This window comes from Limanda limanda, chromosome 20 (genome assembly GCF_963576545.1).
Source record: "Limanda limanda chromosome 20, fLimLim1.1, whole genome shotgun sequence".
NCBI classification, from domain to species: Eukaryota; Metazoa; Chordata; class Actinopteri; order Pleuronectiformes; family Pleuronectidae; genus Limanda; species Limanda limanda.
Genome location: NC_083655.1, coordinates 7,423,771 through 7,450,619, shown reverse-complemented (window position 1 = coordinate 7,450,619; position 26,849 = coordinate 7,423,771). Strand labels below are relative to the sequence as shown.

Below are 26,849 nucleotides of genomic sequence, written 5' to 3'. Positions count from 1 at the left end.
CGCTCTCCTCCTCCTCCTTCTTCTTCTCCTCCTCCTCCTCCTCTGACCACATCCCTCCTTTTCTTATTGTCTTCCCCGGTCTTAACATCCAGCTGTGTGTGTCCAGCTGTTCCCGGATCAGCTGTGACCGGACGGATCCCCAGCTGTGCGGCTCCAGTCCCGCAGGCAGAGAGCAGGCAGAGGCAGGCAGGGTCGGCCATGTTGTTGTGTGGGGGGTGGATGCAAGTTTAGTAGTAGGAAGTGGAGGCTGCACAGAGGAGGAATACTGCAGGATCAGTTCTGCTTCTTTTTATTAGTGTCCCGTGTGGTGGCTGTGATGCAGCTGCAGGCCTCCTCTTCCTCCTGTACCTCCTCCTCTTCATCCTTCACCTCTCTGGAACAATGAGTGACTCCTGCATCAGCTCCGACCTCCTCGCACACTGCTTTGATTTAACTTCAGCCCGAAACCCCAGCGAGCACACAGCAACCTCCTCCTCCTCCTCCTCCTCCGCCGCCGGATGCACGAAGTGAGGATGAAGGCGGCTCCGTCCCTGCTGGAATAACTCAGATCTCCGTTATTTCACCAGGATCTGACTCGAGGAGGGAAGGAGGAGAGAAGGACGCGGATCCTGTGAAGGTAAAAGATCTCAGATTATTATGCAGGTCTTTGTCAGATAAGGATGGGCCCGTCTGACCTGTCAGCAACAAAGACAAGAATCTGTCTCACTGTGACATAAACCTCACTCACATTCAAAATCCAGTGTGTCTAAAGGTTACAAAGAAATGTGAGAGAGAAGACAGCATGTGCTCAGGGTCCCTGTGGAATATGAGTGTAGCCATGATATCATTTAAATACTTAGAAATAGGACAAGGTCATTATACCACTAGTGCATTACAGTATGGTACTATTACATTCATTAAACATGTTTAATTGCTGATATTAAGTGGTTTGTTGGAAAAGAAAATGTTTAAAGTTAAAATTCCTGCAAATAAATAGATCTAAATGTTATTACCTTCCTCTTTTCTATATAATAAAACCCTTTACAAATACTGTGTTGTATTTGAAAGTGCAGTTGACTGAAATGAGGCCCAGACAGCAGAGGAGGCATCATGTCAAATATCTAAGTCTGTGTTTGACTCATGCTGATTCAGAGTATTTGTGTCAGGAGGAAGAGGAGGATGATGGTGGGGAGGAAGAGGAGGAGGTTCAGATCCTTCTCTGTGATGCTGTCAGTTTGACTGAACTCAAACTCACTGATGAAACTAATGATTCACAGTTTGTGTTTGTGATGATTTATTATTATTTTACTGTTGTTCCACTTTGAAGGCAGTACTAGGGACTCATCTGCATCTAACTATCTATCTATCTATCTATCTATCTATCTATCTATCTATCTATCTATCTATCTATCTATCTATCTATCTATCTATCTATCTATCTATCTATCTATCTATCTTTCTTTCTATCTATCTATCTATCTATCTATCTATCTATCTATCTATCTATCTATCTATCTATCTATCTATCTATCTATCTATCTATCTATCTATCTATCTATCTATCTATCTATCTATGTATGTATGTATGTATCCATCCATCCATCCATCCATCCATCCATCCATCCATCCATCCATCTATCTATTCATCCATCTATCTATCTATTATCTATCTATCTATCCATATATTTATCTATCTATCTATCTATCTATCTATCTATCTATCTATCTATCTATCTATCTATCTATCTATCTATCTATCTATCTATCTATCTATCTATCTATCTATCTATCTATCTATCTATTCATCCATCTAGGTTCTATTTCATTGACTTGACTCCAACTCCCACAAACTGCTGCAGAGTCTCCAAATAATCTCACATTTTAGATGAATTAGATTTCTTGCCACAGAAAACCTGCCAGTCCTTTTACACGGTCACTCTGTTACATGTTGACACTTCAAACACTCGGCCCACTTGACAAATGGCTGATCGCAGACACACTCCGATTCCCAAAATAGCTCACGTTCGGCCATCGCTCAGGTGCTAGTGTTCAGGCTTTCAAAAGAGTCGCTTGCACCCGAAAACCCTGTGAAGTCTGGCAGCACAATAACTCACAACCAAACGCTGTTCACCGAGGTTCAGTGAAAAGATTTTAATACACACCATCTTGTCAAGTTTAGTAAAAAATTAGTGGAATCATATTAAGTTGAAAATCCGACAGAGCTTTTCCCTCTAGGCTGACGCTGGTAAAGAGAGCTGAGGGACGAGGCTTCTTTCCCTCCAATAAAAACAGTCAAGAGCTTTCACGTCTCTGCGTTCATTTCCCAAAGAACACCTCCAGGCTGTGTTTACTATTTCTCAAATCAAACTTTACAAGTCTCGTCTTGCCATCGTCTACATGAGAGTGCTCTTGCAGCAGGACTCTACACCCGGAGCTGTGTAAATCTCATTTATGGACGTTTTCTCCTGACACGTTGAGGCTTCACATCCGTCTCGTGGAATGACGTTACTCCACACCCCAGTTTTTAACTCTTTGGCATCAGAGGAATGCGGTGGATTGTGGAAGGCAGCGTCTGTTGCTGATCTGAAGCCCAGTAAAGCTCCGGAGGCCCTCCCCCGTCCAGCAGCTGTCCAACGAGACGCTGGCCAGGGTTTTCGCTTCGACCGCTGGCTGACGGATGGAGCGACTCCGCCGCCGTGGTATCCCTCAGCTCGGCTGTCTGACTCTTAGCCAAATGTCAACTTCATTAGAGTCTAGATCATCTCAACCTCAGGGGAGCGGCGTCTGTTTGATCCAGCGAGATGCTAAAAAGACCGAATATATATTTTAGAATAATTGGCTCAGTTCATTTATAATGCAGGCTATGCTTTTTTTTAAGTACACTTTACAGCCTCACATCTAAAATAAGGATGTTGTGAAATACATCAGTCAGATTGCAAATTATGAACAAGATACCAGCGACCGATAGTTCTCTTTAGTTTGCATCTTGCACAGGAACTTTACCTGTTTGATTCCATCAGTGTTAATAATTCATTTCGGAGGATGTCCGCTGAATTGGGTCCGGACTTTCTCTGGTGTTTGCCTTTCAAACACGCTTTTTCATCCTGAGATATTTATAAAAGTCATTTTTGCGTCTGTCGCTTGTTAGAAACGACATCACCCCCCCTCCACTCTGTGAATCCTGGAGGATCTCCTGCTGGGTTCTCACATCGATCCTCCGGACTCCCTGCGGAGTATTTACCAGGGGAGAAAGTCGGTCGAAGGACTGGAGGCCTTCTCACACACAGGCCCTCCGGAGAATGTCTAGAGATCCTATGGAATTCAGTGCATGTCTGAAAGCAGCTTTAATGTTTGAGTGTGAGGAGCACATCCCAACCCCAAGTTGAGGGTTCATGCCAGGTTAGGTTAGACACCTTTTCTAGAATACTCCTCAGCCTGGTTATCGTGTTTCAAGCAGGTGTCAGGACGTAGCTGCCCTGCTGAAGTGTCCTTGAGCAAGGCCCTGAACCCCCACCACCTATCAGTTCTACAGTAGCATACAGAGCAGCCTGACCTCACTGGAAGAGGAATACTAAACTAGGATAAAGTCTGTGGCTCGTAAAAAAACAAAGGGAGAGAAATGATTTTCAAGGTCTTTATTTCAGTTGCCATGAATAAATAAGTCCCACACACAGAGAGAATCAATGCACCTCTTTGTTTTTTAAGATTTCACAGTCGAGCTGGTTGAAAAATGGAAAACATTTGCCTTCAGCGGATCATTTCAGTCTGCACCAATTTAAAAAGCTGTGATTGACAAGTCGCCTTGTCCTCATTTCGTCTGTATATCTGCAGACAGCAGCACCGCGTCGACCCAAATTGGATTCAGGACGGAGCTTCTGTATACTGTACGTGTGTGTGTTTGTGTTTTGTGTGTCTGTAAACTTCCTCCTCTCAACCCTTCACCTTCCTCCCTCATTGTGTCTGCATAGCTCTCGCTCTTGTAGCTGGGAGCTCTCTGGTGTTTCCGTGCCGTTGTAGGTCACGTCGTCTTCCTCGGGGCAGTGGATGGGATGTTGTCAGCCATTACAATAAGTTGCTATAAATAGCAAGCGACGGCCGATTTTTCCTTCTGGTGCCGTGTGTTGTTCAGGAATGATCTTGTAGAGAGACGCTTAAACATTATGGATTCAGTGCAGTCGTGGCCCTGATGTGATTTTCACGTCTCCCTGGGTTGATGCTTTCTCACTTCTGCATCTCATCTGCTCTGTGGACGAAGCCCATGGTGTCATTTTGTGATGTTGGGCTGATTAAACCAACACGGTGTCGATAGACGGCTAGCTGAGCTGATTCAGAGGCTCAGGACAAAGCCAGTCATCAGTGTCTCATCTCCGCCAAGGGTCCTCGACAGCTGATCTAGTGTTTGTGCTTTTCACATGAAGGTCACTTCACGCTGTGCGGCTGGAGTCCGAGGTCCACCACGTTACAGCTCCAGGTCCTGATGGTCGCCCCTCTTTTTATTTGCTCTCTGTTATTATCCTCTTAAATTCTGCAAATCCTCCCAGTAGTTTAAGCTGGCATGTCTGCCTCATCATCACCACTCCCCGCCCCACCACCCCCCACCCCTCATTCAACCAACCTGCTGTCTCTTTTTGTTTCTTACTCTTATGTGAAGTCGACCTAAATCTTTTTCTTTATGCCACTGGTGGAGATTTTATCTGATTTATTATTTTTGCTCTGCGGTGCTTCACTTATCACGCTGGATTTATTGGTATAAAAAGTATCATTTTAATTTAATCAGAGAAAATGTATTTAATCTTTGCTGTAGTTCTTGATTATAGCTCAGCCCTCGGTGAGGATAGTGGACCATGTATCATATGTATTTTTATTGTGGGTAGACAGGGAACATCAGCATGTGTCTACTACAGTAAATGACAAAATAATTAAATGTCACTTTTTAACATCTTACACACAAAACAAAATATAATCATCAGTTAGGCACTTTAATCCCGTGGCAGTGTGGTTTGGGCTAATTGCTAACATCAATATACTGTAGTGCTCACCATTGTAGATTTGCGTGTTAGCTCCATGATTTCAACTCAGTGTTTTTGCATTTATGATCATTTTAGAAGAGTGAGGTCACTTTCAAGAAATGCCTGATGTCTCAGTTTTGGACGGGAAAATCGTCTTCAGTTGAAAGTGCAAGTATTCCTGGGACAGCGGCCAGCGTTTTATGGTGTGGTAAGTTCACTGCTGACCCGACGAGCCAGACTCTCATCTGTCTGATGATGAAACGCGAGCCAGCCAGCGTTGACCAGGCTGCTGAGCGAGGCCGTCTTTTTCTCCCCCTTCTTTCCAACATTCTCAAAAACATTGGCTCCACATCTAACGTCTGACATTGGATTTACTGGCGAGTTCCTTTGGAGCAATTTTTAAAGAAATCTGTTTTATTTTGACACATCTTCAGTGACGGATCACCTCATAAAATGGCTTCGAGTAAACGACCAGTGCCCGGCACGAGCTGCAACCTGCAGCTCGACCGCTTGCACCGTTTTATTTGAGCAAAGTGTTCTGAATCTTTGGAAAGCCTCTGTGGTTTGCCCTCATTCCCTTGATTTCCTTGGCAGTTCCGCGGGAGAACTCGATGAACTCTCGAATACGCCCCCCTCTCTCTCCCCTCCCACCTCCAACATCAAGGCCGCTGTTCCAAAATCAGTGGAAGATGTATTACAGCTCCAGCAGCTCCAGCGATGTGTGATTGTAACCCTGTAGCGGCCGCCTTTGTCACGCCTGTCACCAGCTGTGCCACGATGCTGCTCGGTAGCACCGAGTTTGGGCTCGTTTCAACATCTTCTCTCCTCTGAATGAAAAACACACAAATCTTGTCATTTGTCAGCGGCAATTAACCGAGTCCAACTTCCTGGAGTCCCGGCTGATTTTAATGAATGAGACCATTCTGATCTAGTTGGGCTCAGACGTCTTCACGAGCGCGTCTGATTGTCTCCACATTTTCCAGACTTTCACCTCACAGCGGAATGCCTCAGCGACTCCAGCGAACTCGTGTTAGAGGAGAGAAATGACGACCACGCAGATGAAGGAAAGACTGTGTTTTAAATCTTAAAAGCTGTGATCTGGATGTGTTATGGGACACTGGGCCCCTGGGTGCAGACACATAAAAGGCCCCTAAGCCACCTAAAATGCAAACTACAGCAAACAATGCAGCCATAGTGTTTGTAGTCTTTTTGTGTCTGTTCGTAGTTGTTTTGAGTCTCTTTTTTTGGATCTTTTGGTCAATTTGCATCTGTTTGGACATTCTGTTATTGTTTTATAGTTGTATTATTTATTACTGCAGTTATGTTGAGTATTTTAACAGTTTTGAGCGAGTTTATGGTTGTTTTTAGTCTTTGTGTGATTATTTTAGAAAGCCTGTGGCCCCCTGACCCCTTTAACCACTGGACCTATGCCTAGTAGGCCCATGAAGGGGGGGCCTAAAAAGGGATGTTTGATTTACAATGAGGCAAAAGATGTGGTACACAGCACTGAACCGGAGAGACTTCCTTTTCTTCTCCATGTCACGGTAGAATAGCCTCAGATTGGCTTTAACCTGACGCTTGTATGTAAGAATTAAGAAATCTCTTTATAGAACAAAGGTTTAACAGATTGTGACAATGTAAACAGATAATCAGCTTTTTCAACATACTTCAAAACATGTGCACAATTTAATCTACATGGCCACGTTTGACTGGTGAGAGACTGAAAGCGGCTTTAGCCTTTACCCATATGTCCCAGTTAGCACATGGCTTACAGTCTTACCGCTCGCAACAACAACAACAAAGTGATTCACATGATAATATCATTAAATTTTCATTTCATGACTCATGCTCCAGAGCCTTATGTTGCAGTCATTAATCCTGCGCCTCCCTTGGCCTGTCACTTCACTTTGCATCATAAAGGCGAGGGATGAGTGGGATGCTGTTTTTATCTCCTTCAATCTGCTTGCATTAAAATCCAGGGCTTTGTGTTCCCTCTGTCAAGGAAGGGCAAGACGATGGGCTGCGTTAAAAGCAAAGAGGACAAAGGACCCGTGATGAAATACCAGCCGGACAATTCTCTGGTGTCGGACCCCAACACCGCTGCCACCACGCCTCACATAGGTCACTACGGGCCAGATCCCACCCAGCTGCAGCAGAATCAGCCTCCCACATCCACATCTGGCTCCGGGGCTGCGAATTTTAACCACACCCTCACGCCGTTTGGTGGATCCTCCGCTGCCATCACTCCCTTCGGGGGGATGTCGTCTTCCTTCTCTGGCCCTGTGTCCAATTCCTTCTCTGGTGGTGTTCCCAGTGAGTAGTGCTTCTTTTAAATGGAACTGCTCCAATCAATTTCTTCAAATTTGGCACAAACATGAACTGATTTGGCTGTGGAGGTCAAAGGTCAAGGTACTTGTGACCTCACATCCGGGTCACTCTTGTGAAAGTGATGCATTAGAAGCACCTTGAGAGAATTTCATTACATCCGGTACAAATGTCCACTTGGACTTAAGGATGAACTGATAACAACGTGGATGTAAACTGCAGCTTTACTTAATTTCTACTTTAGTCTTTACAGTGAATGAATGGGAATCAATGGCCTCCTGAAGGGCAGGAAATTCAAATTAAAAATCATAAATCATCACAATATGCTGAAACATTATTCGGCATTAAGTTAAATGATTAGTGTTAAATCAGTTAAATGCAAACACACCGAACGCCCGTTTGTTGATCCGACATGTGGACGTCGCGGCTAATGCCACAGTGGTTGTTATTTCTGCCGGCTCCAACACAGGAGCTGCTATCAGCGGTGATCAACGTGTCTGAGCAGTTTACAGCGATCCTGATCAGACCCGGATTGAACCCTCCTGTTTAGGTGGGATTTAAACTGTAATCCTCCTCCACGATGGATTATCTGCTCTCAGGGGTGGAGGAGTGAAGGTGGCACTGCCATGGTATTTGCTTTCTGCAGGAGATAATTGGATCAGTGTTGACAGCACTGTTGTCAGTGGTGGGTATATGACTGTCATCTGTCGGCAGAACGAGCCGGGACAGAGAGATTAGTCGATTTACACTGTGATTTATTATGTATTGTTGTGTTTAATTTGAGCTTTAGTGCAATTAAGTCACTTTATACTTCAATTCACCTGATAGGATTTAGATTATGAAAGTGAGGGAGACGATCCTGTCTTCTCTTTGTCATTGCCAGTCTTTGCAGAGTCTGAGTCAGAGTCGTATTTCCTCGCCGGAGACGCACTTACGTAATAAAACAAGAGCTGGAGAAAATCGATACACTATCAGCTCTCAGACCTCGGCGAGACAGATTTATGTTCTCAAATTGGTCTTTAAACAGGCTCACAGGCAAACAAGCCTGCTGCTCTACCTGCATCATTGTCGGCTAATGCGTGTGTGCACTTGTTTTCTTCATCCGTGTCCTTGTGGTTTTCAGGTGGCGTCACGTTCTTTGTGGCCTTGTACGACTACGAAGCCAGAACGTCCGATGATCTCACGTTCAAAAAGGGAGATCGCTTCCAGATCATCAACAACACGTAAGAATCTCTCTCGTGGACAAATAAAAAAGCTGAAAAGAGAGTTGGGGTTTGAACATTTATATAACACAGTAACAGTTCAAACCACTTCCTTAATCCACAAAGGTGTATAAAGTGCGTATCATTTTACACGTGGCTCAAGCGTAAAATATTAACTGTTAACCACCATTTACCGATGTTTATCCGTTGTATCACCCGTGAAAGTTGTTATGTAAGTACCAGACGTTGGTTGATTGTTACACGTAGAGTCGTTCATCCTTCCTCTGTCGTTGTCCTGCAGAGAGGGAGACTGGTGGGAAGCTCGCTCCATCAACACGGGGAAGAACGGCTACATCCCGAGCAATTATGTGGCCCCCGCCGACTCCATCCAGGCTGAAGAGTAAGACCTTGTTGCCGCTTCTTATAACCTTGTTACTCCATTTACGGCCAGTGCACCGGCAGACTAATGGCACTGGCATGATCTCATCTCACATGGCTTGCATCAGAGCACACGGCCCCGACGTTAACAGCTTCACAGCCTGGGAGAAGCCTCGTAATGTGATTTCGATGCTCTCCGCCAGGACAGTTAGTTAATGTGTCACTGATTCTCAACAGAAAGCTCCTCAGTCCACAACTGCTTTTCTCTCGTGTATTTTTCCAGGTGGTATTTTGGCAAAATGGGACGCAAAGACGCCGAGAGGCTGCTGCTGAACACAGGGAACCATAGAGGAACTTTCCTGGTACGAGAAAGTGAAACTACTAAAGGTGACGACTCCTCCTTTGTTAAGTTGTTTTCTCTCATCCTGAAGTACAAGTCCTGACGTTAGCCTGTTAGTAGTCAGAGCTCTGCGAGGCTGAGATGGACACGAACACGTCTGTTTCTTCGATTAATAATCAAAGGTTGCACAGCGTGTACTAGATCTAAATAAGGAAGGGGACTACGGCTCCAACCAATCAGTCAAACCAGTCTAATCAACCAACCACTGGGTAACAGACGAGGTTCGCTCATACTTTTTTGTTAAATACACAATATCTTGCAAAGAAAACTTGGAATTGTGCTAGAACAGCTACGGCTTATCCATAGTGTACAACTTATACAAGCTGACGTTGCTATGTTTAAACTGTAGCTGCAACCAACCAAATCAAACAACCACTCTGGGTCAGATGAGATACTCCCATGTTTCTTAATCAAATACATGATATAAATAAAAGAAACTTGGGAATTTGCTGTTTACTCTAAACGTCCAGGCTTAATGCAGCACAGTTGAATCACTGACACTGGTGTTTAGAGGATAAAGGACATTTCTCTTCTCTCCCCCAGGCGCTTATTCTCTCTCTATACGAGACTGGGACGAAGCCAAAGGAGACAACGTAAAACACTACAAGATCCGCAAGCTGGACAACGGGGGATACTACATCACCACACGGGCACAGTTTGACACGCTGCAGAAGCTTGTCAAACACTACACAGGTACGTGGAGTGCAGAGCTTCTCGCTCACGCTCGATTTCCTCTCTTCTCTCATTCATTATTAATCACAGTCTTTCATCGCACCTCCAGGAATTGTCCTGGAAATTACCCACAGTCACACCATGCAGCTTCCTGCGCTTCCAACAATGGCGCCCCAGAGTGTCACCAAGGGAGATGAAAAGCTTTTCATTTTAATAACAATTGATGATGCGTTTACGATTTTCAGCCTCCCACCTCCCGCCTTTGGCCTGGGGAGCTTTGAGGTTAAATCGCTGTGATCCCACTTCATTTCAGAGTGGCTCTGGAGAGGGTTTGGTTGTGTTTAAAACTTAATCTCATTTATTTTTCATCACAGTTAGTGTAAGGGCGTCGACATGCATCAACATCAAACGGAATGAATCCAGCATGAAAAAGGGACCGGCTTTGAAACGCTGGTTCAGAGGCTCGTGGGTGTGTGTGTATATGTGTGTGTGTGTTGCCGCTGGGTGTAATGTAACGTTTTTCATCTGTGTGTCTCACTTCGTCACAGAGCACGCCGACGGGCTCTGCCACAAGCTGACCACGGTCTGCCCCACGGTCAAGCCTCAGACGCAGGGGCTGGCGAAAGACGCCTGGGAGATTCCCCGGGAGTCCCTACGGCTGGAGCTCAAACTGGGCCAGGGCTGCTTCGGAGAGGTCTGGATGGGTAAGAACGAGACACATGTTCACAAAGTGCTTTCCTAACATCATAGATTTATTTTATTATCCACTGGTGTTAAGATGTAGGGCAAACACAGAATCAGACGCCGTGTGCATGAATCAAACAAACATTCACAGCTTATATTTATCCTATCTATTTTTGTCCGAACTGGAGAATTGTCCACTTCCTGCAGCGGCTTCCTCTGTTTATCTCCGGCCATCGTCTCAGCTGCAGCCAAATGTATCTGTCCCCCGTTGAACTGACTCATCCCAGGGATGTTTTTTTTTACGAGACGTTCGCACATGGCAGCACACGTCTGTGCAATTACAAGAGCTAATTGATGATATTGTGTCGCTCCCAGACCATTAACAACGCTGATTACCCCGGTGATCTGTGGGCTCTTTCCTCTTCCTGCTGCAGGCACGTGGAATGGCACCACCAAGGTGGCCATAAAGACGCTGAAGACGGGAACCATGTCGCCCGAGGCCTTCCTCCAAGAAGCTCAGATCATGAAGAAGCTCCGCCACGACAAGCTGGTGCCTCTCTACGCCGTGGTGTCGGAGGAGCCCATCTACATCGTCACGGAGTACATGGCCAAAGGTGAACATGCATGCCTGAAAGAAATCCAATCAAAAAAGAAGCTGCAGACTGGTTTATTTGAATAGTTGTTTTCTAAGAATCTCTTTTCCTGGAGATAATCTAAACGTTTCCTTGTTAAGCTGTTTTCAAACGTGAACCAATGGGAGTTTGGTTCTGGACTATTTCCGGAATTTGTCTTTCGCATTTGAAAAACGAGGCGGGAGATTCTTGGGTTCGCAGCAGCATGAAGATTTCACATTCGGGGGAGGGGAGGCACTTTGATAATCAAATCTAGTTTTTCTTTCCATCTCTTTTTTTCATCCTGGGATATTTGGATTGTTAGAAACGTCGTCAACACGTCCACTTGCCCGCTGTGACACACTCTCGCTGTAATCGCACGTGGGCTCACTTTGACATTTCACCAGGGGGCTGACAGGAGAAAATTCGAAGCAACTGACTCGGACATTTGCGTTGTCACATGACAGCCCCTCTGGAGAAGCAGCTTCACATGAAACTGGTGAGGTCTATTTTTAAAGAAAGGCATAACAACATCAAGCAACTGAACCCGTGGATCTCTCAGCAGTGACGTAAGATACGTGCCTGCTCATCTCCTAAAGGCAAAAAATTTAAATTTGATGGACGTTTTTAATTAATATGCTGCACGGATTGAAGGTCCCTGAAAGTCCCCTGTGGTTCCTCGAGGCCTGAATCCGCGATGGTTAATTGAAAACTGCAGCAGTAGTTTTCATGTGGGAGGAATGTCTTCAGCTGCAATGCGTGCTTTTCTCTTCTTCAGGGTTTTATGAGTAATTAGATTTATGTGTGTGTAGATGTTAACTCTATGACATATGAGTCTGCGTGTGTGAGAGAGAGAGAATGTATGTCTAAGTGCCTGCACTTTGTTGATCCATTCTATGTTGTGAGCTCACAGAGCAACTGCTGTTCTGTTTTTTATACATATCCTCCACTGTTTGTACAGAAAAATATTTTCCACACTGAATGAGAAATATTGATTGAAATATTGACTATGAATCAAAGTCAAGCTCAATTTAATATTCAGTTCAACACCCTAAGCAGGTGTGATAAGGATCCAGGGAAATATTGAAATACTTAACATTTCATATCGCAGTATATTGATATGCAGCTCACTCACAGTTCACTCCTCATCATGGGTCAGTCGCATTTATGACTTCTCTCTTTTCCCGTTTTCACAGGAAGCTTGCTCGACTTCCTCAAAGAGGGTGATGGAAAATTCCTGAAGCTCGTCCTGTTGGTGGACATGGCTGCAAAGGTGAGACGATCAAAACATACCTAAATTTTTTGGCTTCCACGCCGGCAACACGTTGTCCATCAATCCGTCCATCGGATTCTTGATGTGACAAAATATCTCAAGAACACCTTGAGAGGAGTTTCAAACGGGTCGCTGTGACCTCAGAAAGCAAATGTTTTGCCTTGTGAATATGATATCTCAGGAACGCCTTGAGGGAATTTCTTCAGATTTGGTACAAATGTTCACTTGCACTCAAAGATGAATTGTTTAGAATTTGTTGGTCTTAAGTCAAGGTCACTTTGGAACGACTCAGGAACGCCTCCGGGGAATTACTTCACATTTTGGCCAGTTGTCACTTGAGCTCAAAGAGGAAGTGATTAGATTTGAGTGGTCGTACCTCATATAAGATAGACTGAACTGCACTGATTGAGTCATACAACCACAGTTTGGTTTCACAAGTGTTCAATTTGTGTGGAGTTCATTCACTCTGTTAAGTTTAGAGTTCTATTTTAAGCCTCAGGTTTTAAAAAAAGAACAATAGCCTCAGGCGAGCATGTGTTCCTCTCCCGGATTTGGCCCAGTTTGTGTTCGTTCTTTGACTTTTACGCTTCTTTTAATGTCTGGGGGGAAAAAGGAGGGCTTGATGTTCAGAGTGTGAGAAGCTAAAAATGATTTGGTCGTGAAACGCTGTCTAACTGTTTGCTCTTAGATCGCTGACGGCATGGCTTTCATCGAGAGGATGAACTACATCCACAGGGACCTGCGCGCCGCCAACATCCTCGTGGGCGACAACCTGGCGTGCAAGATCGCCGACTTCGGCCTGGCCAGGTTGATAGAGGACAACGAGTACACAGCACGGCAAGGTTGGTACTCACACACTCACACACTCACACACTCACACAGAGTGACGGGTGAACGAGGTGTCAAGGTAGAGATGGACCGAGCGGCGACCTCACAGCGAGGACGATTCCCTGCTGTCTCCTCTCATGGTGTATTAAGGTTAATGGAGGAAACCAGATGCTCCTGATTCCTGTCATTAGTTGCGCTTTTCACACGCTGGGCGAACTGTCCGCTGCTTAAAGGGCTGCTTCGCCAATCTCTCACTCTGTGTTATCTGCACATGTTGGTAATTTGGGTTTTCTGTGCTCATGCTTTGAAATTTTGAGTCTGTTATCAATTCTTCTTCTTTCATTTTGATTCAGGTTTATTTCAACAGCACTAAATCACCTCTCAAAGCAAACTCACGTGTGTAGCTGCAGAGCTTTGTAAACATGCCTCCAAAAACTATCCTCAAAACACCAATTCAGACCAAGTTTTCCGAATCGACTGTAAACACGCCCAAAAACATTCAAAATAAGTCCAGATTTGTATCCAGATATTCTGAATATTATTATTAAAATAAAGTTGAACATGTTTTCCATCTTAGCTCGGCGTGTTCGCCTCAGTCACTCAGCAGCTGCTCCATAAAGATTATTTATGATCCCAACAAAGACGCAGGGAGAGTAAATTAAATGTCTGTCAGTATTTACTCCAACAACTCAGATGGGGTTTCCATAGCAACACAATGTTCGGCTGAAATTGACTTCCTGGTGGCAGGAAAACAAATTCTGGTGTTTGAAAAGTTGAATTTGAAAATGTGACTTAAACGTTTTCTTTTTTATAAATAATGTCCCTGCGACATAAGTTGGAATCATAAAGAGGTGAACATAAAACTACTGCTTATACCAGAATAAGAAAGGCTGTGGCAGAAAAGCCTCTTGAAGTAGAGCAGGTTTTATAGCTCATTAATTAAATTAAATTGTAAAAGTTGTTGCTTTAGATCCATTAAGACTTTTCTGTGAAGTGGGTACAAACCAGAATGATGGACTCATCAGTGAAACTCTTCATCATGCAGCTGCGGCTCATGCGGCCTTTGTGGTTTCCTCTTAATTAAACCAGAAGTGAGCACATGCGCCCTCTAGTGGGGGATCACCTGACCTTTTTCCTCTCCCCCCCCCCACACACACACAGGAGCCAAATTTCCTATTAAATGGACGGCCCCTGAGGCTGCGCTGTACGGACGCTTCACCATCAAGTCAGATGTCTGGTCCTTCGGCATCTTACTCACCGAGCTTGTCACCAAAGGCAGAGTTCCCTACCCAGGTAAAAAACACACTTACACAAACACACACACACACACACACACACACACACACACACACACAAAATGATACTTGTGCCGGGAAATCACGGCATCAGAGTGTGAGTCACAGCCGTCGTTATCTGGTTTCAGTCCGTCAGCAGACGTCAAGCTTGCGTGTTTGTTAATGTCAGAGGATGAAGGAAAGCTCACTGACATTGTCTGCGCTGGTTGTTTATGCCTCTGCAGGGGTAACACTGACATCCACACACACACACACACACACACACACACACACACTAATACCCTCACACACACACACACTAATACCCTCACACACACACACACAAACACACACACACACACTTTGAGATTAGATGAGACCATCTGTCGGGGGAACGATCAGGAGATTGAACACCACTCTTTTTTTTATAACCATCTGCCAGACTGACTCGGCCCCGGGCAGCCGTGCCTGCAGTGTTCTGCACTCCTTCCACACAGCTCCACTCCGTATCTGAGACCATTAGTAGATTAGTCCACTGGCAGCAAGTAATGACAACAATTTGCGTAATTGATTAAAGGAATATGGTATAAAGAATTAGCATAAATACATGATATAAGGGGGGAAACAGATAGACATGGTTCCATTAGTATCTCTAAAGCGCAATCATTTGTACATTATATTTGTTGTATTATAATAATATGTTTAGTTTGTTTAATCAAATTAAAACATAACTGTAGAAACTACAATTCACTTTCGGGAACATGTCGTCCATCTTTATATTCAGTCTATGGTTTTGTACATTTGTGCTGCACCACTGGAAAGAGCCAGGCTAGCTGTTTCCCTCTGTTTCCAGTCATTATGCTAAGCTAAGCTAACCTCCCCTGGTCTATAGCTTCATATTTAGTCTTCAGAGATTGGTGTTAATCTTCTCATCTATCTCTCAGCAGGATAGCAGATAACAATTGAGCCAAACAAAAAACAGCACTTTACTGGTTTGAGCCTCTTAAATGTGGGAAATCTCCACTTTAATCTTTTTGCACATCATTGCGAACTCAATGTCTTTGGGTTTAGACGACAGAAAGGATTGTGTTAAGGCCTTTGTGTTTGCGACAGTGAGGATTTTATTTGTGCACTCTGGAAAACATATTCTATCAATTTAAAATGTTCCAACGTCCCCGTCCCCCCCCCTCAGGTATGGTGAACCGGGAGGTGCTGGAGCAGGTGGAGAGGGGCTACCGCATGCCGTGCCCCCAGGGCTGCCCCGAGTCGCTGCACGAGCTGATGAAGGTCTGCTGGAAGAAGGACCCGGACGAGCGGCCCACGTTCGAGTACCTGCAGTCGTTCCTGGAGGATTACTTCACCGCCACGGAGCCACTGTATCAGCCGGGGGAGAACCTATAGCCTGGAAGGAGACGGGAGCGCACACTGCTGACTCTGAAAGGAAGTCGACTGGAAGGATCAGTCGCACCAACCACTACTCCACTGCTCCACCTTCCCCTTCTTTCTGAAATCCTGCGCCCCAAACATTTTTCATATTGTTTTGTTTTCAGCCGTGGTACTCGAGTCTTTTCCATGCAGATTTATTCATCGTGTATAAAATGGACAAACATCTCCATCAGCTTTGTTTTACATATATACGCAGCTCATGAATACAGTTTTGTGTCGCTGTGAAATAAGCTGTGATAATGCCTCATAAAAAAAACATATTATTGAGAGTAATGCGGCTTTCAGGTTTTTTTTAACTCCATTTTCCTCCAAATTACAGCCCCTGTGGTGGATTAGTTCACGAGGCATTAAGTCGATTAATTATTGACGGGGATCGTATGTATGAGAAGCTCTCCGGGGAGCTGATGGTCATTATCACAGACCATTTGACAGCGATTATTTAAAAAGTCAATTCCACACAGCTGAACTTTATCTATATGTCATTCATTACTGTGCAATTTCCTTTTTTTATTCTTTTTTATTTTAATGCCCAGAGAAAGACGGACTCCTTCTATCCTCTCTGGGCTTTTACTATTTTAATTTTTATAATGTCTGTTCCCTTAAGAGTTGATCATATCATGTGGACATGCTTTTTATAGCTTCATTTGAAGTTTTTCCCTTAAATGTCCATCAGCATCATCATCATCATCATCATCATCATCAGCATCATCATCATCATCATCATCATCATCATCATGCAGACACACTTTTTGTTGTTGTATAATCTCGCTGTGACGACCACAGGGACCCGCTTACATAAGAACAGTCTGTAAAATGTGTCACCGGGTTCGGGATTTACGGCAAAATAACAAGTTGAACAATAATGAAACTCGTGGACTTTCCTTCACACGTGAAAGCAGCCGAGCACGTTGGAGGATTTCACCGACTACGGAACTGTTTTTTTCTTTTTGTTGGTGATGAACATGAAAACAACAAAAAAAACAAAACCTCCAAATAAGCTGGAAACAGACGTTTTATTTTCTACAATGTGATGCTGAAGAACTTTTCACGTGTCCTGCAGAAACTATTTGTACGGCAGTGATGTGGTTTTTATTAATATAGTGATTTTCTCTTTGCATTTTGCTCCTGTATTTACTCATCAGGACAGTATTATAATAGAATAACGACAACTGAGCTTGTACAAAAGGGCTTTGTATATTACAAAAATCCTCATTTTATATTATCGTTATGATTATTGATATTAATATTAATAAAAAATAAATAAGATTGTGTATTATATCAGGGAGGGAGGGAGAGTGATGTGGGGAATTTGTACAATAAAAAGTTGATATCTCATTTGGCTTGTTAGACTTTGTTTGAACCTGTGGTGCAACCATAGACTGTATGGGGGGTGCAACATGTGCATGTGTCATCATTTAAGAATGTTTAAGCCAATGACAGGGGGAGGTGGGCGGGACCGACCGTTATAAGGAAGTGTACAGTGGTCAGGGCCTGAATAACAAGACAACATGAAACACAGGATCGTGAATGTGACAGTCCGGGATGTTCGATTCCCGACGTCTCTGGAGCAGCATGGCTCAGATGCAATGGTGAGCATGGGTGTGCACCAACACACACGCACACACACACACACACACACACACACAGTGACATGTTGACAGTGTGTGTTCACTGTCCACACCGCAGCACACTGACCCGGACTATTCAACCGCCTATGTTGTCATCGACACGGACTGTGGCCTGCAGGGCTTCGGCTTCACGTTCACTTTGGGAAAAGGCACCGACATTGGTGAGACACACACACACACACACACACACACACACACACACACACACACACACAAACACACAGACACACACTGTGTCCGGCACTTGTCACAAGGTTTGCTGCTGCGTTCAGGTGCACCTGATAAGCTCTGAATTCCCACATCTTGACTCGCTTTGAATGCAACTTCTTTCAAAACTTCTTACAAAATTCCCTGAGCATCTCCGTTATGATAACATTCAATAACAGTCATAGCACCACCTAGCTGTCGTGTTTTTCATCTCCTTCTGCTAAATAAAATATATTTTCGGCGCCTTAACATAGTCAAAAAAACACCAATTTCTGCAGGTGGGTGTTAGACCTCCACACTGAATTATGTTGATAAATATTGGACATGTGTTACTTCTGATCAATAATTATTGATAATGCTTTACTATCCTGCCATGCCAAATTACTACCGCATGAAATGTCTTTACTCTGCTTGCCCGTGTGCAAAGCTGAGCCCTTAACCGCCGCCTGGTGGTCAGGTTCGGTAATGTCCTCCTGCTTGTTGCCCCTGCAGTGGTGTGTGCTGTGCAGGCCCTGTCAGGACTGGTTGTTGGGAAAAGCCTGCAGGAGATAGTGAGCGACTTCCGAGGGTTTTACCGCCTGCTGACCAGTGACGGGCAGATGAGATGGGTAACATACAGTCTGTGTGTCTGTTCCCAGTCTGGGCCCCAGTTCAACCCAGTGTCCTTCAATGCTATTCATCCTATGTTGATTATTTTTATGGTGGACGTCAAATGTGTCTTTTTAAACCTCTTGTTTTGTTGTTGACAGCTGGGACCAGAGAAAGGCGTGATCCACCTTGCCACTGCTGCAGTTCTGAACGCCGTGTGGGACCTGTGGGCGAGGGTGGAGGGCAAGGTGCGGCCAGGAGATTTACCCATGATTAGTATTTCCTTCACAAATATGACACATGGTGACTCACAGCCTGTCGTTTTTCCCGCAGCCGCTGTGGAAACTCCTCGTTGACATGGTGAGTCCCAGTGAATTAAAATGGAAGATTCATGTTCAGTTTGTGTAGAGGAGAGGTATGATGCATCGTGTGTGTGTCACTTCAGGATCCCGAGCAGATCGTGTCGTGCATCGACTTCAGATACATCACTGACGCTCTGACGGAGAAGGAGGCTCTGGGTGAGACTGTAGATGATGAAGATGTGAGTCCAGTAACAGACCTGTGCCTTGTAAACCGTTAAATCACAGCAGCACTCTCTCTCTGCTTCTCTTTCCTGACTCAGAGATACTGGTGAAGGCACAAGAGGGGAAGCAGCAGAGAGGTGAGCACACTAGAGTCTTTAATTACATGGCTGAATGGGATTTTGTGGAACTAAATTGCCTCTTTAGAAACTAACAGGGGTGCTATTAGTCTGCATAATAAGCCCCTGCAGCTCATGATTGCTCCATTAAAACACACTTCTCCTCGGGTATTTATTAATGTGTGGACTGTTCCTTTCACCTGCCAGAGGATCAGATGCTGAGGGAGGGTTATCCTGCGTACACCACCTCCTGCGCCTGGCTCGGATACTCGGACCAGCAGCTCAAACAGGTCTCTGGGCTATAAAATGCACGGTGCACTCATACAGGCCTGAGATTTTATTATTGTCACTGACAGCTGTGTTTCTCTGAAGCTCTGCACTGACGCACTTAATAGCGGCTGGACCAAGTTTAAGGTGAAAGTCGGCGCCGATCTCGAGGACGACATCCGCAGGTGTCGACTCATCCGGGAAATGATCGGACCAAACAACACGTTGGTGAGTTTGTGTCCACCCTGACACTGAGGCTACACACACACGACTGGGTTATAGTTTGAAAAGGGCATTAAAGAAATGATATCATGACCCAAAAGACCCCATCAGCAAGCGGTTGTGAATGTCTACATCATCTATGTTTCTGCTCGTCTGAAACTAGAACTCTACTAAACAGGACCATTAGCATTTCCAATCTTAGATTAAGCGTTCTCAAACAAAAACGTAGTGATGTGGATGTAGCCAGTGTTCGTTTCACGGAATGACAAGTGTTCTGAGGTGTATTTGTGTGTTTGTAGATGATCGATGCCAACCAGAGATGGGACGTGGGCGAGGCCATCAGCTGGGTGACCAGCCTCTCTGAGTTCAAACCTCTTTGGATCGAAGAGCCCACTTCCCCGGACGACATCCTGGGTCACGCTACCATCTCCAAGGTAAGAGAGAATCCATCCTCCATAGTTGGAGGTGCAAGCCTGACTGAGTGCTCAAGGACACGCCCACCTACACCTGTGACCTGCACAGGTGGATCCACTATATATACTCTAAATGGGACCATAATTCACAGACTGAACATCATGCTGTATCGAAGAAGACTCGAAACTAGAGATTGAAAACATAAATACTGTACGGAAATATTTACTGACCTTTTAAAACAAGTGAGCAGTAGAATCATTTTCTCATAAACTTCTATAGAAATCATTTTGCAATCAGTGGAGACGCCCTCTGCTGGTCATTTTAGAGAATGCAGGTGTCTATGGTTTCAATACATAGACAGATTATGAGACAATGGACAGAGCCTGGATGGAGACATGTAGAAGTGTCCCCACCCTTCCTGCGCAGGAACAAGATGTCTGACTAAGTCTCTCTGGTCATCCTAAATTTCTTTATTGTCCTTTTGTGTCTCACTGGTTGTTTATTGTCTTCTAATTTGAGTAACAGTTGAATATTAAAATAAAAGACCTTTGACTTTGTCGTTGCAGGCTTTGGCCCCACTCGGGATCGGAGTGGCAACAGGGGAGCAGGTCAGAGCTCCAGTTTGTTTCTAGGACACATACACTCTGACTGCTGAATTGATAATGTTTGATGTGTGTTTCCTCTGCAGTGTCATAACAGGGTGATGTTTAAGCAGTTCCTGCAGGCGTCTGCTCTGCAGTTTGTCCAGATCGACAGCTGTCGGCTGGGCAGCGTCAACGAAAACCTGGCTGTGCTGCTGATGGCCCACAAGTTCCAGGGTAAGAATTCAAGACACGGAGTCCTGAGAAGCAACAGAGTTAAAGTTTTGTAATTTTCTTTTTCTGAAAAAGCCAAAACCAGCTGCAAAAGAGGATCAAACAGATTCAAATGTGCATGAATCTTATTTATGCTTTTTTTCAGGGCAGGTTTCATGGTTCCAGTATAATCCTTTTCAAAGTAGACTATGTATTTCAGTATCGTAACAATTAGATTCCTTTCCCCCAGTGCCCGTGTGTCCTCACGCCGGAGGAGTCGGCCTGTGTGAACTCGTCCAGCATCTGATTCTCTTCGACTTCGTCTGTGTGTCTGCGAGTCTCGACAACCGGTGAGAGCTGGCTGCCTTTTCAGTTCCTGGTTCGAGCTGTTGATCGTGTCTGATTGGTTTTGTGATAAATCCTAATCACGACTTCACCTGCAGGATGTGTGAATTCGTGGATCACCTCCACGAACACTTCACCAGCCCTGTGGTGATTCAGGACGCCCACTACATGCCCCCAAAGGTACGGCCGCGGGCAGGGACAGAATATAATTATACACACTTTACATTATTCATACATAACGAATGTATTTGCTGCTCTTCTCAGGATCCGGGCTACTCCTGTGAGATGCTGGACTCGTCCGTGCGGAAACACCAGTTCCCTGAAGGAGACGTGTGGAAGCTGCTCGCGAACAAATGAGGAGTTTTATCTCCAACGTGTCACCAGAGGCTCTTTTAGACGAATAATTAAACTCGTCTGGGTTGCATTATAGAAATTCCGACAGCTGTAATTTTGTCAATCTGCACAATTTCAATTTTACACTCGGTGAGCTGCTTAATTGCTACAAGTTTCCTACAAGATACACGAGGCTGACTCCAAATGTAACGTCTTTATTTACAGAAATACATTAAGCACCATATTTAAAATAAGAAAATTGAAACAGCTTAGAAGAATTCAGGAAACTAGAAGTTCAGCGTCAGAAAAAACCCAAGTGTAGATTAGTTTTTCACACAACTACTGTAAGAACTTAATAAGGTTTAAAGATGTAGTTCACACAAACATACAAAAATATCTCTTTTAGCTCTTTAGTGATGTTGATAAACTCATAAAATGATCTTGGTAATAAAAATAACTCATGAATACAGAAGAGTGTGATATTTGTTTTCCCATTCATCCCCTATTGTCTTTCCATTTGGATTATTACACGGCCATCTGCATCTTGATGGGGGGATGAGGGTTGTAGTCACAGATCTCAAAGTCCTCCGCCCGGAAATCATCGATTCTCTCCACTTTTCTCAGGATCTTGAGTTTGGGGAACGGGCGAATCTCCCTCTGGAGCTGTGAGAGGAAAACAGATGAGCTCATGTGAGTTTAAAATCCAGAAGAGACCAATAAAGAAAACAGTTATAATGAACCCACCTGTATTTTGAGAGGTTCGATGTGGTTGACGTAGACGTGAGCGTCTCCCAGCGTGTGAACAAAGTCACCAGGCTGCAGGGGAAGAATTTAAAAAACACGACAGCTAAAGCAACTGAACACGATGATCTTAATAATCATTAGATGAGGTCAGTTCACTGCTCTTACCTTCAGTCCCGTGATGTGGGCGATCATGTAGGTGAGAAGTGCGTAGCTGGCGATATTGAAAGGCACGCCCAGACCCATATCACCCGAGCGCTGGTACAGCTGACACGACAGCTCGCCATCGCACACGTAGAACTGGCAGAGGGCGTGGCAAGGGGGTAGAGCCATGAGGGGCAGGTCTGTGAAATCACAAGGAGGCAAAGATTAAACATTTAATCATCCTCCTACGATAAAATGACATTTAAGGTTTCTAAACCCAGTCTGGAGAGAATCAAGTTTAATCCAAGTGTCTGCTGCACCTTTGGGGTTCCATGCACACATGATGATGCGTCTGTCTTCTGGATTCTTCTGGATGGTGTCGATGACGTTCTGCAGCTGGTCGACACCTTGTCCTGTGTAATCTGTTGAGGGGAGGATCAACAATAAGGATCGAGGAATATCTGAAGCCCGGTAATCTGTCAGGTGGGTTAAGGTTTAATCACAGGCCTATGATCAGTTTCACTGGAGAAAAACTAAGAAAACACTTCTTATTCTTATACCACTTGTTTTTCTTATTCTATTGTTTAATGGGTGACAAACCTGCCTCATCTTTCAGGAAATGGTTAAAATGTCAGAACCATCCAAAAAAAGTGTTTTCACATTGCAACCAAACATTTGCATGTTACAACCAAAAAACTCAAATATTGACACTGGGCGTGGCTTTGAAGAACTTCACCTGCGTGCATGGTCGAGTATTCTGCACCATAGTGCCTCCACTGGAAACCATACACGGGTCCCAGGTCGCCCTCTTCTCTGTCCGTGAACCCGAGGTTATCCAGGAACTGTCGAGACCCGTTGGCATCCCAGATCTTCACCCCTTTCTCCGAGAGCTCCTTGGCGTTTGTTGACCCCTGTGACAAATACACGAAAAATATATCAGTGACTAATTCAGTTTAAGGGTTTAAGGGTCAGTGCAACTTAAACTGTGTTTCAGGTTGAGTTGGATGCTCTAGAGACACATTATTTCTTTGAGTGTGAAAACTGTCAACGATAGTACAGAAGACTGTTTATTTACTAAATATAAATAAATCCAAGGACTGTGTTGCTATTTACCACAAGAGGAAAGAGAGATATTTTATATAATTTTTAAAGATAATAAGTGGGAATTTACCTTTTTAAAAGTGTAAAAATCATCATCCTCACCTTAATAAACCATAGAAGCTCTTCAAGGATCCCTTTCCAGAAAACCTTCTTGGTTGTCAGCAGAGGAAACTGATCTACAGCAGAGAATCAACCAGTTATTTTTACATTATTTACAGAATTATTATTTAACGGATTGAACATATCATCAGCCATCATGTATTTTATGTGGTTATCAAAAATGGCTGGAAATGTTATTTGAATAATAAGCCTGACAGTGCCCTCTGGTGGACAAACTTGTGACTAAAAGTGCTGAAGGGAATCTTTGTTATTTCTGTAATGAGGAAACAAAACATGTACTGTACTTATGTAAGATTCTACAAGTTACACTCCTACACTCACTTCTTATTGCACTTTATTTATGCATCTAGTTTTATCGGCTATTTTACAGACAAACAAAACATGATCATAAATATTGTGCACTCGGTTAAAGTGTCAACCTTGGAAATAGTTGCTTGGTGTTGCTTTAACTTTCTGGATCAGATAAAGACCAGTAATCTTACAAATAAAAAAAACTCCTGCCTTTCAAAATATGAGGTTTATTTTTTAACCTTGTTTTTAAATTAAAGATCAAGTGTGTACAATAAGTTGATTATCTTGAATCATGTTTGTCTGTAAATGGCTTTTCTGCATAGTTTACTGTTTGAGAAGTTTGTAAATACTTTTATCTTTTTCCCTCCAACAATACAAAAGGCAGATTCTGTTATTTTGGAGTATTTCCCCATCAGTAAAGAACCAGAACTTTTCCTTTCTGCCCTTCACTTGTATAACAAACTGTTGTGAATCCACACACCCACCTCTCAGACTGTATCTGCCCTGGGCACCGAACACGGACACCACCCCGGTCCCGGTCCGGTCCCCCCTCCTGCGGCCGTTCTGCAGGATGAACCGGGTCTGGTCCAGATACCCGCGCTCATCGCAGAAACCACCCGGGATCCTCTGCTCCTCCGCGGGTCGCTGCTCCGGCCTCTCCCCGGTGTGGATGTCCGAAGTGGCCGGCATGGTGTGGATCAACTCGGGGGGAAGCTTCGCGCTAAAATGCGGCTGCAGGGACGAGATGGTGTAAAGTGTAATTATGAAAATTTCCCGGGTGTTTGCGCTTGCAAATACTACTGACAGTGACAACATCCGGTTTGACCTAAATCTCGCGGGAACACAGAAATAAGCCGCGCTCTGCATTTTCTACGGTGGCCGAGAGAGTTCAACTCGCTGCAAAAAGTAACTGATTTATATACACATCAGGTAAATCCTCATGTTCAACCAATATGTTTAATCTGACACTGGCGTTGACAGATTACTGAGTCAGAGCAGATGTTTTGTTTGTCTGTAAAATAAAGCAAATAAAACTAGATGCATGAATAAAATACAATAAGAAGTGAGTGTGGTGTAGGAGTGTAACTTTTAGAATCTGGTCAACTCTGAAAATGAATGCACTTATCACTGTTAAAGTGAGGTGTAGCTAAATGGTTACTGACTCTCACTGATTTTCTGTTTGAATGTGTCTTATTAGACTTGAAATTCAGATGGAGGACATGACATGACGATTGCCCCCTGGTGGCTGGCTGCAGTACAGTGGTTTAGTGGTTTGGATATGTATCAAACTAAATAAGGTTTTTCTAAAAACATTTTTTTACATTTTCTTGGTTAATCATTAATAAAATAGCCTAGTTAATGAGCTATAACCAGTGATTTACCTTTTAAGAGATAATCCTTGCAGGTCTCACACAGATCCTGGAGCTGCCAACACTCTGATGCTTCTCTGCGCAGTCGTCTGCACATATAACTGCTTTGGATTTGTCCCAAAGAGGAGAGGGAGCCTGTGTCTTTACAGATGTGCATACAATTAGCAGATGTTCCAAAAGGTTATTCTCATTCTATGGTAGTGAATAATGCAAATACATCATATAGCTCTGCTGGAGTGCTGAAGATACTCCTCAGCTTCTTCTATCTCCCCGAACACATCCACCACACATCCACCCCGTCGACATGTGGAGGTGAAGAAGGCCTTGCACGTGTCTTCGAGACACGGTCGGCACTTGTCAAAGGATGATTTGTTTTTAATCTTCACACTGCTGCTCGGCCTCCTTGAGTTTCTGCTCGGTTTCTCGGGCCAGCTGCTTCGCCCCCTGAAGGAAACCCCAAACATAAAAGATCACTCACTGTCACATCCCCTCCGAATAAGCCACAGTTTATAAGATGTGGTTTTTATTCTAAAATGACCGAAAAAGCAGATTCATCTACAAACAGTTCATTTATCCTGTAAAACTACATCCCCCAACCCCCTCTCTTTAAAACCAGCCATACTCCCACGTTCATTATTCACTGTCTGCTTTGAGGTTTTCCATGAGGCCCTGTGCGGCTTTGCCTTCGTCTATGAGGCAGAAAATATGCGGTGGCTCTCGGATTAGGTCACAAAGACTGGCATGTAACTGTTCGACTGCAACAGTCTTGTTCGGTGAAAAGTTATGATACTTAAATACAGAGTAATCTTGTGGTATTTTGGTCGTGGGTTTCTAACATCAGGAACGATTACTGCAAATATAATACGTTTGCAGAGGCTCTGTATTTGATGGCACCCGTGGGAAGTCGGTTCACCTTCTTCTTGTCGTTACTGTGTCTCAGGGCGTCCATCAGGTGCAGGTGCCTCTCCTCTTTTTTCTCCATGGTTTCCTTCACCTGCTTCACCCCGAGTAGAGCTCGCTTTATCTCCTCATTGACTTACCGCTCCTGCTGCACACACCAGAGATACCATGATGCAGTTCAGTTTAATGGTGTTAAAAAAGTATGTAAAGTTGTTTTCCTCCAGTCAAAAACATGCTACAATGATGAATTGTACTTCACTTGTTAAATTGTACTTTAGTTTAGGTTTTTAAAATATTATATATAGAATTGGCCCTACTTTCCAGCCTGTCTTGCTCAGCACCACCTCAGAGAGAGTGATGCAGAGAATGAACGAGCAGCGTCCTCATTGTGTCTTCAGCCCTGTGGACGTTATACAGAACACAATCAGTATTCTGCTGTGGAGCCTCACACAGTAGATCCTGACACGAATGAGAAACTTGTTTGGATTTTAATCATCATCATGTTTTTAAAAAATGCATCTGCTAAACTTTTCACTAGGTGGCGCCATTTCCCAAGCCTATCAAGTTAGACGCTTTTTTAAAAATACATGAATAGAATAATCAGGGCAAATAAGAAAAAGTCGTTCCTTTGAGTGGAACATGACATCAGTGTGAAGCCAAATA

At 44.1% G+C, this 26,849-nt stretch overlaps 3 protein-coding genes across 3 annotated transcripts; 2 read left to right on the top strand and 1 right to left on the bottom strand.

Moving 5' to 3' along the window:
• The first annotated feature begins 455 nt into the window (after positions 1-455).
• On the top strand, positions 456-17,281 carry LOC133026746 (tyrosine-protein kinase yes-like). Its single transcript, XM_061093686.1, has 12 exons — positions 456-616; positions 6,991-7,301; positions 8,437-8,536; positions 8,817-8,915; positions 9,177-9,280; positions 9,837-9,986; positions 10,514-10,669; positions 11,084-11,263; positions 12,457-12,533; positions 13,222-13,375; positions 14,523-14,654; positions 15,828-17,281. Exons 2-12 carry the CDS (start codon positions 7,004-7,006, stop codon positions 16,034-16,036), a joined length of 1,659 nt encoding a protein of 552 aa, XP_060949669.1. The 5' UTR covers positions 456-616; positions 6,991-7,003; the 3' UTR covers positions 16,037-17,281.
• Positions 17,282-17,548: 267 nt separating this feature from the next.
• enosf1 (enolase superfamily member 1) lies at positions 17,549-21,985 on the top strand. Its single transcript, XM_061093585.1, has 15 exons — positions 17,549-17,670; positions 17,768-17,870; positions 18,409-18,524; positions 18,666-18,752; positions 18,838-18,864; positions 18,950-19,022; positions 19,127-19,165; positions 19,352-19,434; positions 19,517-19,639; positions 19,933-20,067; positions 20,614-20,655; positions 20,736-20,865; positions 21,092-21,191; positions 21,285-21,366; positions 21,451-21,985. The coding sequence occupies exons 1-15, from the start codon at positions 17,590-17,592 to the stop codon at positions 21,541-21,543; spliced, it is 1,314 nt and encodes a 437-aa protein (XP_060949568.1). The 5' UTR covers positions 17,549-17,589; the 3' UTR covers positions 21,544-21,985.
• tyms (thymidylate synthetase) lies at positions 21,766-24,649 on the bottom strand. Its single transcript, XM_061093586.1, has 7 exons — positions 24,402-24,649; positions 23,608-23,681; positions 23,141-23,315; positions 22,725-22,826; positions 22,429-22,604; positions 22,264-22,335; positions 21,766-22,182 (listed from the first exon to the last, which is right to left on the bottom strand). The coding sequence occupies exons 1-7, from the start codon at positions 24,604-24,606 to the stop codon at positions 22,045-22,047; spliced, it is 942 nt and encodes a 313-aa protein (XP_060949569.1). The 5' UTR covers positions 24,607-24,649; the 3' UTR covers positions 21,766-22,044.
• Between the last annotated feature and the right edge of the window lie 2,200 nt (positions 24,650-26,849).